Source organism: Cupressus sempervirens, chromosome 10 (assembly GCF_028749045.1).
Source record: "Cupressus sempervirens isolate cs-2001-9-10 chromosome 10, ASM2874904v1, whole genome shotgun sequence".
Taxonomy (NCBI): Eukaryota; Viridiplantae; Streptophyta; class Pinopsida; order Cupressales; family Cupressaceae; genus Cupressus; species Cupressus sempervirens.
The window spans coordinates 199,031,583-199,050,027 of record NC_143127.1 but is presented as its reverse complement, the minus strand read 5'-3'; the positions used below and the strand labels follow the sequence as shown (position 1 = coordinate 199,050,027).

Below are 18,445 nucleotides of genomic sequence, written 5' to 3'. Positions count from 1 at the left end.
TCAGAACGTCAGAGAATGCACGTATTGGGCGCATAAAGTTGGAAACTTTTATCATTAAAAAATAAAACCCATCTATTTACTTATGTCTTGCATGGGCGCGAAGCGACAGAAGGCTTGACAAGCCGTAGCTTTCAGAGCAGCACATCCCATCTTCACGCCATTACAAGTTAAAAAGCTTTACCACCCTAGAACGTTTTTACTTAATTTAACACTATGATGTTTCAACTCATTTTCCACTTCAAATTATACATTCGGATCCTTCAGTATTTGCAAAACAGAGGTGTTAGAGAGAAAAAGAGCATAATTGATTCAATTTCTGATAAAAGCCATCACAACAAATGAAGCACCACCTCTGTTCCTTTCCCAGAGCCCGCCATTCCATATACAAAACATGCGCTAAGGCTCAGTACCTCCTCGAACCACCCAGATGATTAAAATATAAACTACATAGCCTCTAACTAGACCGCACATTTTCCTAAATATACATATCATCTAATTGCCGGTGGGTAAAGTGCAGCTCCCGAATTCTGCAAATCAAGGGGAATTAAATTAGATTCATGATGCAGATCGATGAAGAAGCGACATATTTGATGTTTAATGAAGATAAATGAAGAAGCAATGATCAAACAAGCAACAAATTTGATGTACAATGATGCATCAACGATAAAAGAAGCAGCAGTTTGATGAATAATGAAGATAAATGAAACCGCCACGATAAAACAAGCAACAGATTTGATGAATTATGAAAGCCGCGACGATAAAACCGGCAACATATTTGATGAATAATGAAGATAAATTTAGCAGCAAGAGCAGACAAACAACACATTCGACTGATAATGAAGATAAACGAAGAACAAACAATGGATTTAGGGTTTAGTAGTTACTTGGAGGCTGAGTGACAACAATGGCTGCACCACCGAAGTAGCAAGATCCGGCCTTTCGGCTGTTCTTCTGGTAATAGCTGTTGAAAGCATACGAAGCGTGCGCTTCCAGAGTATTTGGATTATAGCAGGCCGCACCAGGCTGGATCTGCTGACAATCCGCACTACCTTCGCCGCAGGCATAATCAAGCCCACTCTGAAGCTTCTCATTGCCTGCTTTGCCATTAGCAACGCACCAGGTCTGAGATCCAGTGCTGCCGTTGCCGCCATGGCGGGGTTTTGTGGTAGGGTGACTCGAACTCGGGACCTCCGGGGGCGCGTTCTTGATGGCTTCAGCAGTGAGTGCAATGTCGTAGACCTTGGCTTCGGTGGGGTAAAATAAACCGTAGTTGCGCTCGGAGGTCGGCCCGGGCTTCCTGTTCTCGTTGAAGAGAGCGAAGAGGAAGGTATCGAGCGCTGCCTTGGGCCGCAATGGCGTGCCGCTGCTGGAAAGGACGTGCTTTACCAGGTTACCGTTGTATGTGGCCGCGTTCTCCAATCCGGCGCCGGTTTCGTCCTCGTCGCCCTTAGAAGGCCATCCGGTCTCTGTGACGACGATGTCTAGGGTGCTGTGGCCGAGAGCAGAAGCGGCTGCAAATACGGCGTCAAGTTGAGCGTCGAACAGATTTTTGTACATCAAACCCGTGGCTGCATCAGGGACGCCATTGTTAGGGTTGAAGAGGGCGTAGTCCAGGGAAATTACGTCTGCGTTGTCCTTGTAGGCGAAGAACGGGTAGGCATTCACCATGAGGTAAGATCCAGTGTTGTTGAGGAAATCCAGCATAGGCTTCATCACTGTGTCCACAAGCTCGGCCTTAAAGGCACCGGCAGAAGGAGGATATGAGCTCTGGAGCGCGCTTAGAGCAAGCGGACTGGAAATCTTTATGTCCTCAAAACCGGATTTGAGCAAAGCGAGATGAAGATTGTTCATGGCGGGAACGAGAAAGGAAGTGATTTTCTTGGGGTTTACAAAGACCTCGTTTCCAACAGCAATGGCTACAATCTGCGTACCAGGCATGTACGCGGCCACATTTTGCTTCACCCATGCGTAGGCCCTGGAAAGGCGCCGCGCAACAAAATAGAGCTGCTCGTTAGGCAAAGCTATGGTGAGCTGAACCCCGGAGCCGTTGAAAGCCGTGAGCACAGACGGATCTGCATCATAAAGCTTTACTTTGCCAATGCCGGCGCTTTTCACCAGCTGCACAACCTTCACGGCAGACGGCAAGTCATTTGCTACGCGGCCGTAGTTGATCCCCACAGTTCCAGCCCCTGCAAATACAAAACCCTAACAAAATGTCAGTAACAAACCAAAGCAAAACCTCTAAAACAAAACCAGTGAGTTTCGAACACGCGACCACCTGCTGACAAAACAAAGGCCAGCGCAACGACCGTTAAGAACAAAATCGAAACTTTCTTCATTTCCACAATGCCGCGATTCGAACCCGCGACCTCCAATTCTCAAAAACGCTTGAGCCAAAGCTTCAACTTCAGCCTCAGTAGTTCCGTCACTTGGATTCCAGAAATATAAGAAGGCAGCTACTACAGGCCCAACCGGTCCATCCCCGTTGCGTTACCGGGTAATCCCGGTCAACTCCCATTCATGTGAAAGCGTTCCTTCGTAGGCCCCACAGTGCAGACCCATTATTAGACTACGGCTATAAATACAGTATGGATTGCGGTAAAGCGGCAAATATAAAATCTTTACACTGGTGCCCGTTGGGAAAGTGGTACCGGAAGATGGCGGTCAATAAATTCAACTGCTCTCGTCATTTCTTTTGCAGGTAAGGTACTCAAAAGGCTGCTTCCAACTGGAGCTTCGTTCAGACATTATTCGATTCCTTTCAACGTGTTGCAATTTCCAAGATTGTCTATTTTTCCTGTAGAGTTTTGTCATGACCGACTGACTGCAATTAGTATTTAACGTCTCCCGATGCCATTTTCTTTTTTGAAAGCTGGATCGACGCGTTTTCTCCCTCCATTTCTTGTCGCAACCTACATCGATTTAGGGTTCATGATATTTGTGTACCTCTGTGCAGGAAGGACGTATGTTTTGTGGCCGACAGCGCGGGAATTTACACACTGGATCGCCATTTTTCAGGTCTGGTCGAGTCTTGCCCTAAATCTTCTGTTTATTAGCTCTCCAGACAAAATTCTTTCCGGCGTATCATGATTTCAATCTCAATCAATTGCTTGTTCATAATGTGGAGGGAATTTTTTCGGATCATTTAATTTTAATATGTTTTCGGATTGCGTGAGATTCTTAATCAAAATTTTGAATCTTATTTCATAATCTATCATCATGATGTCATGTAATCTAAATGTTTTTAAGTAGAAAATCATTTGATAAAAGGACAAGTCTTAATCTTTACACAATAATAATTTTTACTCATTAGGTACTCTTGTGGATTAAGATTTCACAGTATTAGAAACATGTAATGTGCAGATTAATATAGAAATAAAAATCAAAACACTTCTTAAACTCAGTCGGGAGATTATAACCATCATAACTTTAATTATTCAATAATGTACCTAAAAAGAGCATTTAAAACAAGGGGCGCGCCAAAGTTTCTGCCTTCATATTTTATGGTTGATTGAAGTAGGTTTTGGTTAAAATATAATGTATTTAGTTTAATAAAATAACAAATAAATAGTAATGACAAATAGAATATTATAGTAGTAAGCTAAATTAAATTACAGAGTATAGTCAGTATATTCTTAAATTATATAACTGCAATGATATATATTAATTAAAATAGTAAAAGAATATATAAATAAATATTATAGTATCATGGTAAATTAAAATTAGATGATATCGTAAAGAACATTTATGATACCAAAGATATTTATGAACTAATTATATATAAGATATAGATAAAATTATATAATTTTTTTTTAAAAAGAGTTAAATTGATTAATTTTAATGATGAAATTGTTTGATATATCTTGTTTAAGCGATAAATTCATCTAATTGAAGAAGGTGGACAATATTCTTAAGCTTAAATCTAATGCATAAAAATAAATAAACATAAATTAATTTAAAAATAACATTTATGCTTTAAAAAAACCAAACACACTTATCATAAATAAAGTTGATAATATACAAAGCTAAACAATTTGAACTTTATTAAAATTGATACAAAATTAGTATTATGTAATTTAAAGTATAAATTAAAAATATCAATATAATAAAAATTATATATATAAATAAATAATAAACAATAAATCTATTAAAAGCATTGGTTTAGATATGTCAAAATAAAAGAAACTAAATTCTAATTTAAACTTATATATAAATTAAAATTAAGCTATATAAAAAATAATTTTTGGAAATTGACAATTTAAAAGAGTTAAAATGTCTATATCTGATTAAAATACCTATACTTAATTAAAATATCTATATTTAATAGCATTTTACAAATTACAAAAATAAACATTAATTAAAAGTGATTGTCTTTTTAAAAAAAAGTTTGTCCAATAGTCACAAATGTGGAAAAGATAAAATTGAAATTAATGCATTCATGAGGTGTTAGGAAAATGATTATTTTTTAATAAAATTTATCCACTTGTCACAAGAAAAGAAAAGATAAAATTGCAATTAATGCTTGCATTAATAGAAGTGTTGGAAAAAATAGTTGTATTTTTGTTGAAGAAAATTAAATTTTTTCATTGCCTTTTTATCATGAGCCAATAAGGTTTTCAAAAAATTGTATTTTTCAATTCCAAAAAATCATGCAAATTACAAAACCTTTTGCAAACATTACTATATGAATGAAATCTAAAATCTGATTGGTGCAGCGATTAATACAATAGACTAAGCGAAAGCATAAGTTACCTGTCGTAGGAGGAACTAAAAAACAATTGGGATAAAATAAGTGACCATCATTAACGTCTTGTGGGATAGTTGACGGCATCTAAACAATATCTTTTTGTCGCTCGTTGTACTAGAAGATTGGATACCAATCTGAGGGTCGTAACGACTATAAAATGAAATTTCAACATAAGTGTTAAAAAGATTTACTTTTAAGAACAATAAAGAGAATACCTACGGCTACCCAACATTCTTCCACACCAAATATTTGGGTTGTTTGTCTTTGGACCGGATGTCCTCCGCATCTTTGGTGGGTTTTCCATTTTGTTTGAGAAAGTCCAAAGGTTTTTAGGAAGTAAGAATCTCACCTAGTAGTCAAAGGACACTTGCTCTAGTTTTCATATGGTAATGTTAAAGTAATGAAGAAAGTTTGCAAGGGTTAGATAGGGATCATATTTAATATATAATTTTGTTTGTTTGTTGTTTATTTACTATTTGAATGTTGATATTGAATAAATAATTGGACCTTTTTTTTTAAATTTTTTTTTTTGGGTCATAAGGGAAGATAGGATAGGTTCTTAATGAGGAAGTATCTTATTCATTTTTTTGAAATTTTGGTAATAAGTACATACAAATTGTTCTTATTTCTCACTTCTTGTTAATATAGTGTGTTATCATTGATCAAAGGAATTTCAAATTATATATAATTGTAAATAGGGGAAGAGATTTGGTAACTAATAAGGGGTCCAATAATCGTGATTGTTTTATCATAGATACTCCTCAATTATTGTTCTTAAAAGAGCACAAAAAAGAGAACACGTGTACTAGAGAAAACAAGCCAGTTGTTGCCCATGTACGCAATGTCGCTACGTTAACTATTACCTTCCTCCAAAAAAAACCTTGGTAACTACACACAAACATGCCAAAACAAATCACCATAAACACCAATAGTCATTCACTTTTTTTCATTTTTTAGTTTTCTTTATTGTTGATTGGTCCATATGTCCAAAAAGTACTATAACAGCTATTGGGGGGTCTTAGTGGTGGGTATTGGGCCAACGTTTTAAAATGGCACTTTTAGACCACCTCACACTCTATGAGTTCTACAAAGAGCTTTGTAAACGCGAGAAAGTTGAAAGGTTAGCTTTAAGCTCTTCACTCACCTATGGAGGAGGTTCACCAAAAAATTGACAAATTTTGACATATGGTTAGGAATTGTAGGTGCACGAAGTTAGCTTAGGTGGCTACTAGGTTGTTTCCTCTAATAGTTGATCATTTTTAAGCTTTTGATGGTGAGTGATTAACCAATTTGTGCACCACTATTGGGACATTTTATAGAGGCTATTGGGACATTTAACCACAAGTATTGTTATATTTTGAGCAACTGGTTGTTGGTGTATGAACATAGCAAGTATCAAGTGAGCATTTTGAAATGACACTTTTTGACCACTTTGCACTCCACAATCACTACAAAGAGATTCGTGAATACCCAAAAGTTGAAAGCTTAGCTTTAAGCTCTTTTCTCACCTATATAGGTACACCAAAACAATTGGCAAAATCTGACTCACAGTTTAGAAGTTCTAGGTGCATGACGTTAATTTAAAGGGCTATTGGGTCTTTTCCCCTAGTTTGCAATTCATTAATTAATTACAGCAATATGTTTTATAATGTGTTGGTCAAGAGATAAGCTAAGAAGTGTTTTTTATTGTGATGTGTAGACAAGATTTCATCCACTTGTAACAAGAAAGCATTGTGGTATCTTGAAGGACATAATTAATTGAAAAAAGCAAGGATAATTGCTCAATCATGGTTAACAAAATAATATTTTAAAAACTAAGATTCAAGAGAATTGAATGATTATAAAAGATGGGAGCCCAATGTTTGTTAAAGAAGGGAAAACATTTAAATTTCTTTAGTTTTCAAGGGAAAGAGAACTATGGAGAGTCAAGCATTATTTGAAAAGGAAGATACAATGAGGCTGAAGTGAGCAATGTAGGAAAAAAGCAACAATTTTTGGGGTAGATTGAGATTGGAGTATTTAGTAAAGAGCCAATGCACACTCATGCATGAAAAACTGTAATCTTGTTTCTATATAAAAAGCATATAATAAAAGTGAAAAATTGTGAATCAGTTGTATGCCAACTATAACTTAAATCCAACTTATTAAATCCAAATTCAATAACCAATATAATGAACAATACCAATAGATAAAACATATACAATGACACAATGATCTGTTAACTAGGAAAACCCTTGATCAGAGGGAAAACTCCAGGGGAATGGAGCCCACAATATGATGTACTAATATAAAAGTTCCTTGTGAAATGATATGACCCTTTTAGGAGCCAATTACAATACAATGAGTACATATAATCCATGTTAGGAGACTTTGAATCCTTGTCAGAAGATTCTAGCCTTGTTAAGAGCATGGGAAAGACAACTAAACTCACTGTCCAAATTGCTTCAATGTTGTTATAAGAAACAAATATTTAGGATAACTAATCCAAGTAGTGAATTGACCAAACCTACAACTCAATTTCCAATACAATTCTTTTGAAGTTCTCAATTCAATCTCAACATAATCCTCTGCTCTAATCTAATCAAAGTTGCATCTTCCACATTCAAACATCACATTCACATTATCACTAAATCATAAAAACACGCTACAACCCAAGGAAATAACCTTTCCTTTATAACTTTTCCTAACAACTAATTGATTCAGCCTTTGGAGCTTTCCCACTCCACTACAACTACACTTTATAACTTCCAAAATAAGTCTCAATACAAGAGTTGGTTGCCAATGAACATATCGCATGTTACACTTCAGTGACCTCCACATAATGATCTCTAACATCTGCTGACATGAACATATCATCACGAACATGTCTTCAACCACGATCCAAGATCGGTCATCTTTATTCAATCTCTCTCATCGTATATAAGCAATTTACCAGTATATTGTTCCCTACACACTGATTTGCTACCAATCTTCACTAAATCATTCATAACTTATCTGGTCCTTCATATTAACATGCGCGAACACAGATGTAGCATCTAAACACATCATGGAATATGAATATAAGTCTACATAGCATAACTTGTCATATCCAAACCTCACTAATAAAACATGCCACTATAATGTACAAAATCTCTATCAATCCCATACCAAATCATATATATATATATATATATATATATATATATATATATATGTTGACATCAATGAAAAACTTGTCATCAATGCAACACATGGGCATCTAATCCAATTGCCAATCACTTAACAATCTCCTCCTAATCCTAGCAATCTCCGCTTTGGCATTGGTGGCAACATATGATGAAAAAACTCAACCCAAAAAAAGATTTTCTTCTTGAATAATCTCCCCAAAACATCAACTAAATCTAGCTTTTAGAATACTCCCCCATTGACATAAATTCACTTTTTCTCTTAGAATACTCTCCCCCATTCCATATATGAGTTTTTCGTGTATTACTCTCCTCCATTGACATCAACGGAAAAGGTGTCACTATGCCAAACTAAGAATTTGAAGTGCTTTCATTGTTTTCTTATCAAACCAATCTGCAAATACCAAGTGCCAAGAGGCACAATTATAACAAAACATTATATAAGAGTTCTTGAATAACCCTGCCCAAAACAACTACTCCCCTATAGGAGAAGCATCAAGCATCTAGTCCTCAATGAATAGTGCTAAATAAAGATGATTGTATTGGACTGATGTAATCCTTGCATCAATTACTCTTCATCAAGTGGGGCCATTACCCCAAACATACCTCTAAGGTACTCAAAAGTATCCTTAGGCAATGGCAATGGTTTAGTAAAGATATTTATTATTTGATCTTTTATACTGATATATTCTAATTTGATTTCCTTTTCTAGTACCTTTTCTATAAAAAAATGATGTTTAATAGCAATGTGTTTTGTCTTTGAGTGTAGTATTGGGTTCTTTTACATGCTTATTGTACTTCTATTGACAAATGAATAATAATAGATTTTGGATAATCAATAGATATATCCTTTTACATTTTTTTTTATCCATATGATCTAATCACAATTATTTGTTGTTGTCACATCCTCTGCTTCTGTTGTAGATTGTGAAATGCAATCATGTTTCTTGCTTGGCCAAGAAATCAATCTTCCTCCCAAGAAGAATGCACCACCACTAGTGCTCTATTTGTCATCCACATTACCTGCCCAATCTACATCAATGTATGCACATAAAGTGAGATCATTTAATCCATCATAACATAACCAAAACTCTTATGTACCCTTTAAATATCTAAATATCCCCTTTAATATTGCTAAATGTGTTTCTGTAGGGTCTTCCTAGAATCTTTCAACAATACCAACTATATTTTCTATGTCTGGCCTTATGTGAATTAATTATAATAGTACTATAATTGATATGTACTTTGTTTGCATTGCACAAGGAGGCTCATCTCTACTTAACAATTTGCATCCTAAAACATAGATGTACCAACTAGCTTGTAGTTCTCTAATCCAAATCTTGTCAACAAATCCTTAAGATACTTGGTCTGTAATATGGATATTCAATCCTTATTTTGAGTTATTTTCAATCCCAAGAAACATTTCATTTGACCAATCATAAACATCTCAAATTCATTCCTCAAAAAACATCTTAGGGAAATAGACATGTTTCTTCCCTAAAATATGGCTTAGTTACCCAACTCTGAAAAGGTTTGTGGGTAAAAACAAATTATTCATGATCTTATTTTCTGTAAGTGGTCAAATGAGGTGTATTGATCATATGGGTGTTATTTTAATTTTATGTACTTTTTCAAGTTGTTCTAGTTCGTCACAGTACATGGAGGCTAAACTTGAGCCATGCAATTCATGTGTTTGGTTTTAAGATTGCAATTGTAGTTTATATTAGTGCAACAATGCTGCCAAGTGGGTTTGGTTTGGAGCAAGATGTTTAGTTGGTTTTTTGTATTCCTACATATGAATTGTCTCGTATATGACTTTTCATGAAGCAAAATCCTAGAGAAAGCATGATTTTAACATAGTTTCATGTATACCATGCTTCTTGGGGATGTTGTTGTAGTATTTCAGCTGGGTAATTTCTACTTCATAGAAATATGAATTGTCTCTTATAACCATTTTCATTAATCAAAATCCTAGAGAGAGATGGTTGGATAAGGCATCTATATTTATTTATCTAAATTGTTCAAAGAAACACAGAGACTTGCTTGGTAGTCAGGTGATTCAATTGTATATTAATACCATACAAATAAGAACAACATATTTATTGTCCCCGTCTCAAGATACCCTATAATATTTTGGCATCGTTTCATACAGTTCTATTTAATTAAAATGACAACTGTAAATTATTTAAAACTTCTTTTGCAAGGAGCTCTAGACTTGCTAAAAGTGAGTGAATTCCACCACGGTCTTCGTCCATATCATCCCCCAAGAACTTTGAAAATTAAGGTAGAATCCAAAAGAGAAATCCTCTATCAGCTTAGCCCTCCTAGGGTATAAATGGACCTTATGTTCTAAAACCTCTTTGTTTGTTTGTTTGTTTGAAAAAAATAGTAGCCTGTCTTTTTACCCATTATCTTGTATGTGATTTTTAAAAAGTGAAATTGTTGATGGGTGGTCAATAGCATATTCAAAGTTGTAAGATGCAGCTCTGGCTTCATATTACATGTCTAAAATATCCTTACTTGTTTGTGTGAAAAGCATAATAGCATGTCTTTTGGTGCAGTGTAGGGCAGGAGAATCGCCAGAGGAGATGTCCTAGTCCCTAGCAATTAAACCACATAGTGGAAACACAACAACAAGAAGTAATAATGCAAAGATTTGGTATCAAATCACAACTTCTAATCATAGATATAATTGATTAAATGCAATATGCCCGGCTATAAGGCCTTCTGGGTTAGGGCCAAATACAAATAGCAATTACAAAACAATCAGTTTTGCAAGATCCAACAAGATCCAACTTACAAACCCAATTCTAGCTAGTCTAGATACACAACTGGATAAGAACACCAAGAAGAATTCATACTTGTACCCTCAGGTCCACCAAGCAATCCTCTGGTTCCCAAGCTACAGCCCTAGCTTTCCAAAATTCGCATCTCTCGTCCTTCCTCAAACTGAATTGCCAAAAGACTCAATAAGACCCTTATTTATACTTGCCAAAATGGCTTACAGAACATTCTAGATCATACAAAATAGGAAGGTCGACCCAACAATGGTCAGGACACATCCCAGGGCAAGATCTCATCATAAACGTTGTGATCGAAATAAATCCTGCAAGTTAGCTCGCACCAAAAATGCAAAAATCACACCCAAAATGCTAACACTTGGCATAAATAGGAAAACTCGGCATCCATTAGAGCTACAATTCTTGGCACCCACTAGAGCTACTGTAACTTGGCACCCACTAAGTGCTATAGTAACTTGGCACCAACTAGAGCTATAGTAACTTGACACCCACTAAGTGCTATAGTAACTCGGCACCAACTAGAGCTCGTCAGCAACATAAGATCCAAAACCACTGGCACTTAGCTCCAACATGTAGGATTGCAAGAAAGCCTAGGATGCTCCTACATCATCTTTTAAAATGGAACCACTAATGTGTGCTCAATACTTATTCAATTTCTTCAGGATGCAGCTCTAACTTCAACCTTCATAAGACCAACATCATTATTGGCATTCCAAATAGTGAAATTTCACGAAGGGTCTAAAGAAATAACGAAGGTCCCAAGAGTACATGTGAAAACTTTGTAGGATAGAGTAAATTTAATAGAAACATGAGAGGCTATGATCAGACACTGGCCTCTTGATATTGTCCTAAGCATGGATATTGATCGTAGTCCTTTTTTCTCTTCACCTCTAAAACTCCATACTCACCTCCTTGAAATCACTTGTATTTATATTAAAGATAAATTTCATGAAAGTTTCAAGTTTGTACATCAAAAAAAGTGTAGGAAATAGTACTTCTATTAGAAAAACAAGATGATCCGACAGTGACCTTGTGATACATACAATTTAGGGTTAAGGGTTTAATCTTATCGCTCTGAAGGTCTAAACTAGAATTCATCTAGGCCACCCGTGTTTCTCTTCATGCAATTGGCTCAAATTAGTGTTTCATGTGGCCCATCGGGCTCACATCATCTTTATGTTTCCCGAGCCACCCTAAACATCACACACTAAGGAGAAAATTAAGCTTGGAAAAAATAAGTCAACTTTCACTATTTAACACTTTTAATATTGGAATGAAGCTTATTGTGTGATGTTTAAACCTTCGTCTGGGCATTCTCTTTCTGTCCCTGCTTGCTTTTATGTCCATTTTGTTTGGTGATTGCCAATTTCCATTTCTATTTGCAAGGTTTCGTAAAATTCAAAGTTTATATTTGCACGGGCACAAGATTAAATGCTTGTGCCAAAATGGAAGCTTTGCAACACGATATGAATGTCCATCAAATCTAGTGTAAATTCTTTAGTCCATGTCTATGAAAATTTGGAGGCATAGACAAGGCCTATAAATCATTTTGATAGAGCGCTTTCAAGAAACATGGTATCATTGGTTGCAATATTTATATGGTATGTACAAGTTGCAATTTGATGAAAAGGATTCTATATCGAGGATGATGCATTTGTTATATACTCAATGAGCCACATATGAATCCTTTTCTTCATAGATGTGTGCAACACATAATCCTCCCACAAGGAAAACTACTCCATGCCCACCTCATTCTCACATCCTTTATAAATCATTTCTACTTACAAAGTAAAATTGTTATTATGTATGCTAAGCACGCTAATCTTTAGGATGTACAACAAATGTTTAACACAATGCCTAACCTAAACACAATTTCACGGACTATAATGATATCGGGATATGCACAAGATGTATATTTGGAGCAAGTGTTGTAGCTCCTTCATGAGATGCCAAAAGCCTAAAGTTGTTTCATGGACTGCATTGACTTCAGGATATGTTCATAATGGGTTATGTAATAAAGCTTTAGAAGTTTTCAGACAAATGCAACTTACAATTGGGAAGCCAAAGTTGGTCACTTTGTCCATTATTCTCTCTGCATGTGTTAGCTTGGAAGAAGTGGAACTTGGAAAATAAATCCATAGAGAATAAGTTAGAACTGGATATCTATTTGAGTGTCTTTGTGGAAGATAGTCTTATAGAAATGTATGGCAAATGTGGTAGCATTCATAAATTGTTCGACAAAATGCTTACTCAGAATGTGATATCGTTCAATGTTATGTTTGTTGGCCACATACAACATTTATTTGATTAAATGTATTATAAATTATTAAATGTATTAAAACAAATTCAAGATATTACACCATATCTTAGACAATTTTAGGAAGTGGTGCATAAATGCATTTATAAGCTTTGAATATCATGAGATCAAATTTGAAAGGTCTTTCAATTTACATAAAAGAATGTACGACTATATTAAATCATTATTTCATCCAATGGCTACAAGTTTCCCACGTAATGACCTATTGAGCATGTGAAAAAGGTTCAGCCAACATCAATGGATGAAGCAGGTGATACATACAAGAATGTCTAAATGAGATGTCATTTTGAAGGAAGGCTAACATAAGGTCTGCAAAATCTGGCAAACATTTTTATAGCCTTAACAACATAGTCTAGCTTAAATATCACACTTTATCACTTGATTCCTAGACTAAAAGTGCTAAATAATCAAAGTTGACTTACTTTTTCCAAGCTTAACATTTTCCTTAATGTGTGATGTTTAAGAATAGCCCTGTCACATTCATTTTGTGCATATCCCTAAATTATGGTTTACATGTAGAAACCATGTTTCTTTGAGTCATTTGATCATACAACTCACAAAAAGTATTGTGTTCACATATATCTTATATAGTAAAACAAGGCCCACTTTCTCTGAACACATGCACTTGTACCACTGTGTGAAAGGAAATACATGGATGAACATGTGGATGCATGCAAGCTAAATCTAATAGTTAAAAAATGATTGATAGTCTGAAACATTTCAATCAATAAAAAATGACATAAAATTAATGGTGGCAATAAATATAGGGTTCGTCCATGCTCTTTTTGTCAATCTCTGTCATCCAAGCTAAAAGTTAAGTTGGCTCTTTGAGCTAAAATTAATAACACTATTGTCAATTTTTACTAGCATATGATTTTATAATCTTAGTATATCATTTTATTCAACTATAACTTTTTTCCATTTTTAAAAAATTGCAACAATTAATTAACAAATGCCTATAGTCATTTTACTTATATAAGTATAAATTAACTCAAGAATAAAAAATAAAGCAAGACGATTGAAACTATTTAACTGAACTATTACTCAAGACTAGTAGCACACAATTTATAGATATGTCATAGTACCATTAAAACTAGTAGAAAATACATAAACAACCATTGGACAATATCTCATGTTTGTATTGTGGTAGAGGAGACACATGAATTTCAATGTACTAAACAAGGTTGTTCACTTTTGGATAACTATGTATTGTATTCCATGGTATTTTTAGTACTTCGTAGTACTTATGCAATGGAAATGCTATCGAGAATAGGGCATGTGAATTGCCACACGAGCATTATTTGAGAGCTCCACAATAATCCATACATGGTGCTTGAAATAGTTCTATTTGTTGGTTTTTATGTACAAATAATTTTCCACAATTATCATCATTTTAGGACAATGAGAGAGATGTTCAAGCAACTACTTTCCATGGCTTGTGCAACAGACACCTCTTGAAATAGTAAAACAAATGATGTTGTCATTCCAACGAGAAATAAAGAAATAATGGAAGATGCTTGATCCTTGGTGAATGGAAATTCTTTTCAGAATTATATCTAGGCCTTCCTATCCAACTAAATGGGCTTGATATGCTTGGAAACAATGAGATTGACTTTAACTACAATTGAGAAGACATAAAATTCAATCCAACACAAAATAAGTAGTTGTTGATTTCATTAACTCCAATAGACACAGCTTTCAAGCCCCCTATTCTCAACTTGCACACCCAAAGTAACTTGTCTACTCTAGAATAAAAAGCATATAATATAGTTTTTTCAAACCTATATGTCACTACTCTACCACTAACACACACAAAAAATTGTGTCATGCCCAAATTTTACAAGGCAAAACACAATGAACAATTTTATGTTTTTTTTTGAGAGGTAACTTTAGAAAACCATATAATAAAATATACTTGCTACGACTACTCTAACAAACTATTCAATGTTCGAAATAATTCTACTCATGTTTCTTGCATTAAGGTTAAGTACATATAGATGATACATTCGTATATTATTAAGTTGAAGATAATCCTTTAAGTTGATTGGTAGCATAGAGAAAGATTATTAATGGTTCCTAGGAAACATTAACGTTTCAACCCGATCTTAGGTATCATGGATCAAATGATAGCCTGCAGCTTGGGGAATAAATAGTCTTAGGTGAAGTAGGAGGATTCATTTCATTCAGAACTCTACTCTCCAAAATTCAAGGGAGATCAATAAGGTTTCACAATTCTTATATTTGTTTAAAGTTCAGGTAATAACATATGAGTTGGATGATATTATGAGGTATTACTTTTAATTTTTATATCCTAACTTGACAATAATCGTTGTGTGAACACCAAGCTTTTATCCAATATAGGTTCATCCACTTGGGAAAAGGGAATGGGTAGACATGCACATGTGTTTTATTGGTTCTAATTTTCGTGCAATATATCTTTCTCTTTTCAATCATACAGTATGCTTAATTCAATCATTTTACTATGCCAACTCTATACTACTTTTTTTTTTTTTTTTGTATAGGTGATTCCTAATTAAATAGATTCTTACAGATTTAAGTATGCCTTGACTTTATTAATATCCTACCAATTACGTTATTGGATTAATCGTAATTAATACCACCTTACATCATCAACTATGAACCTTGCCTTATATTATGTAAAAATTCATACCTTCTAGTACTAAACTTATGTTCTAACTAGTAAACATTATCTCCTTACCAACTAATTTAACTACTAAGTAATATATATAGTCCTTTAACCACTAACTAATATATAGTAGTTAACTACTACTTAAGTCAATTAAAGCCTACAATCCAATAACCACTAACAATCTAACATTACTTACATTTTAAATTAAATAACTTAAATACGAACTATATTAACTATACTACACGCTTATTCTAACTTGGATTAACTTAATACGAACTATACTTTCCTAAGCCAATAACTAATTTCATTATTACTAAATATAACTTACCTACTCACACTTTTTAAAATAATAACTTCACAACCATATGTGCTTACAATTACATCTACACTATTCAAATTAACTAACTACCACTAATCTCCTCAAACCTGTAACCTAACCTAACTTATACCATTAAAGCCTACAATCCAATAACCACTAACAATCTAACATTACTTACATTTTAAATTAAATAACTTAAATACGAACTATATTAACTATACTACACGCTTATTCTAACTTGGATTAACTTAATACGAACTATACTTTCCTAAGCCAATAACTAATTTCATTATTACTAAATATAACTTACCTACTCACACTTTTTAAAATAATAACTTCACAACCATATGTGCTTACAATTACATCTACACTATTCAAATTAACTAACTACCACTAATCTCCTCAAACCTGTAACCTAACCTAACTTTAAAATAATAACTTCACAACCATATGTGGTTACAATTACATCTACACTATTCAAATTAACTAACTACCACTAATCTCCTCAAACCTGTAACCTAACCTAACTTATACCATTATAATTCTAAATATCCTTTATTAATAATATATATTACTAACTACCCACTTTACATACTAATTTAATTCTACAACCCCAACTTCCCACTATAACCTAACTCACGTGACCCCTATCCCATCTAATCTCCACTGAATATCCTATCCCTACCATCGATTTTACTCTCCCCACAAAAAGGTGCTTTCCCATAAAAAAGGTGCTCTTCCCAAGTTCAACGCCACACAGGTGCATGTAGGGATGTGTGAAGCATTGTCCTTGGAAGTGGAGTAGGGCCCACGCATGAGGCGCTACAGTTGATTGGATGTGAGGGATTGTATGGCCCTAGCATCCCCTTCCCTTGGCGGCTCCTTCTAAGTACCTAGAAAAGTGCACATGGGGGAGGAGGTGAGGATCACTTGACCTCACTCCCTCCTTAATGCCATTCGAAATAGGCTTGAAGTATTTTCTTTTTTCTTTAAAAGGGATTATATATAGTTATGCAAAGTTCTCCCTATATTTATTATGATCTTCTTCTTTTTTAAAATTTAGATGTTAGTTTATTTTTCATTTGTTGTGTTAGTTATTGCTAGAACATAAGGGGATTGCTTATGATGGGATGCGGAGTTGACCCATCTAAACTTGTACCAATCATGGTAGCCTTAGGTTATATGGGAGACACTATAGGATATATTTTTATTGATTGTTTGATGGGGGGAAAATCAAAGGGAATATAATTGAAGATTATTTTATTACTCTGTATTTGGGAAGTGTATTTTTTTTCACTTCCCATACATTTTACACAAAGTTTAATGAGCATGTACAGGCATGTCTCACTATGAGTTCTATGCTTTCTTTCTTCTCATTTTAGAGGTTCATGATTGTGGTTTTTGATGATGTTTGATTTGACTTCCTTATTCCTTATAAATGGTATATTTGATGTTCCTCCATTGCATACACCTAATCTATATTATCATTAATATTTGCAAAAATTAAAAGTTTAGTACACAAGATGCAGTTTTCATGACGTCAATTGTATGTTTCCAAATGATGGTACAACTCTACATGGCATTTCCTTATTATTGAAACTTGTTGAGTCCTTTTCTATGCATACATATGAACTATTGCAATATAAGAACTTTTTATTTCCATTTCATCCAAAATACATAACAGGGAACCTTGCAATGAAAACTCTCAAGTCTACATTGAATGAGTAATACAATGATCTTTTCACATGAAAATTCTATAAGGTTTAACTATTGATTGCATACATGAATGTACCTAAGAACAAGTAACTAAATCAAGAGCTTCAACGTGGACTCCACAACAATGGATATTCCTTCACATGGAAATATTTCTTTCCTTCCTATACAACAATTAAAAAAATACAATCTTTCTCTTACAATGCCAACTATATATACATAGCATCAAATCTCACTTTATACATTTACAATAATATACAATAGGGAGTAATTCCCTCTTACATTACAAAGAACAATGATGGAAGCTCAATATCTCAACACATTACAAAATGACATGGAAAGGATTGATTTCTTCATAACACTTGATTCTTCAACAATGCAAAAGGTAAAACCCTAATTTCTTTATAGGATCGTTTCTCACAAAATCTGCAAAACCACACAAAACTAGGAACCATGGAGGCTCACCTCACATCCTAGGCCTCCAAAGAGGCCACCCACCAAGTTAGGGAAATAAAGCCCAAATGGGATACACACACACAATATTTTCTAATGCATAGAACTACACAACACATAACAATCCCTCCCATGGCTTGCACTTGATTCATCATTGGAATCATGAATACATTGGGTGAAGGTGGACTCTTCAAAGAGGAGAATTTCATAAACTTAATACAAATAACAAGCTGCAATTGCATTTTTGCCACTCAAGGCTATCATAAAGCTCCTTCTTATAC

The 18,445-nt window shown here is 34.4% G+C and overlaps 2 protein-coding genes and 1 long non-coding RNA gene across 3 annotated transcripts in view; 2 read left to right on the top strand and 1 right to left on the bottom strand.

Annotated features, from left to right (window-relative positions):
* Nucleotides 1-283: 283 nt before the first annotated feature.
* LOC149533325 (glucan endo-1,3-beta-glucosidase 12-like) lies at nucleotides 284-2,418 on the bottom strand. The gene is made up of 3 exons (XM_089803153.1): nucleotides 2,279-2,418; nucleotides 885-2,189; nucleotides 284-527 (listed from the first exon to the last, which is right to left on the bottom strand). The coding sequence occupies exons 1-3, from the start codon at nucleotides 2,337-2,339 to the stop codon at nucleotides 493-495; spliced, it is 1,401 nt and encodes a 466-aa protein (XP_089659279.1). The 5' UTR covers nucleotides 2,340-2,418; the 3' UTR covers nucleotides 284-492.
* Nucleotides 2,419-2,554: 136 nt separating this feature from the next.
* LOC149533323 (uncharacterized) overlaps nucleotides 2,555-18,445 on the top strand; it is a 61,358-nt gene continuing 45,467 nt past the window's right edge. The window contains exons 1-2 of the long non-coding RNA XR_016356691.1: nucleotides 2,555-2,701; nucleotides 2,957-3,018. This is a non-coding gene — a long non-coding RNA (uncharacterized LOC149533323). The remainder of the gene's footprint in view (nucleotides 2,702-2,956; nucleotides 3,019-18,445) is intronic.
* The window catches only part of LOC149533324 (methylesterase 17-like), a 50,830-nt gene continuing 38,209 nt past the window's right edge, over nucleotides 5,825-18,445 (top strand). Inside the window, 4 exon segments of the mRNA XM_089803248.1 lie at nucleotides 5,825-5,867; nucleotides 9,548-9,679; nucleotides 10,107-10,240; nucleotides 11,375-11,673. Coding sequence (XP_089659374.1) covers nucleotides 5,825-5,867; nucleotides 9,548-9,679; nucleotides 10,107-10,240; nucleotides 11,375-11,673 — 608 coding nt within the window.

Excerpts from the sequence above, each read along its gene's own strand:
- LOC149533325 (XM_089803153.1), bottom strand. The coding sequence starts at position 2,339 with ATGAAGAAAGTTTCGATTTTGTTCTTAACGGTCGTTGCGCTGGCCTTT. Across the intron at positions 2,190-2,278 it reads GGCCTTTGTTTTGTCAGCAG|GGGCTGGAACTGTGGGGATC; the intron begins GTGGTCGCGTGT and ends TTGTATTTGCAG. Across the intron at positions 528-884 it reads TGTTGTCACTCAGCCTCCAA|AATTCGGGAGCTGCACTTTA; the intron begins GTAACTACTAAA and ends CTTGATTTGCAG.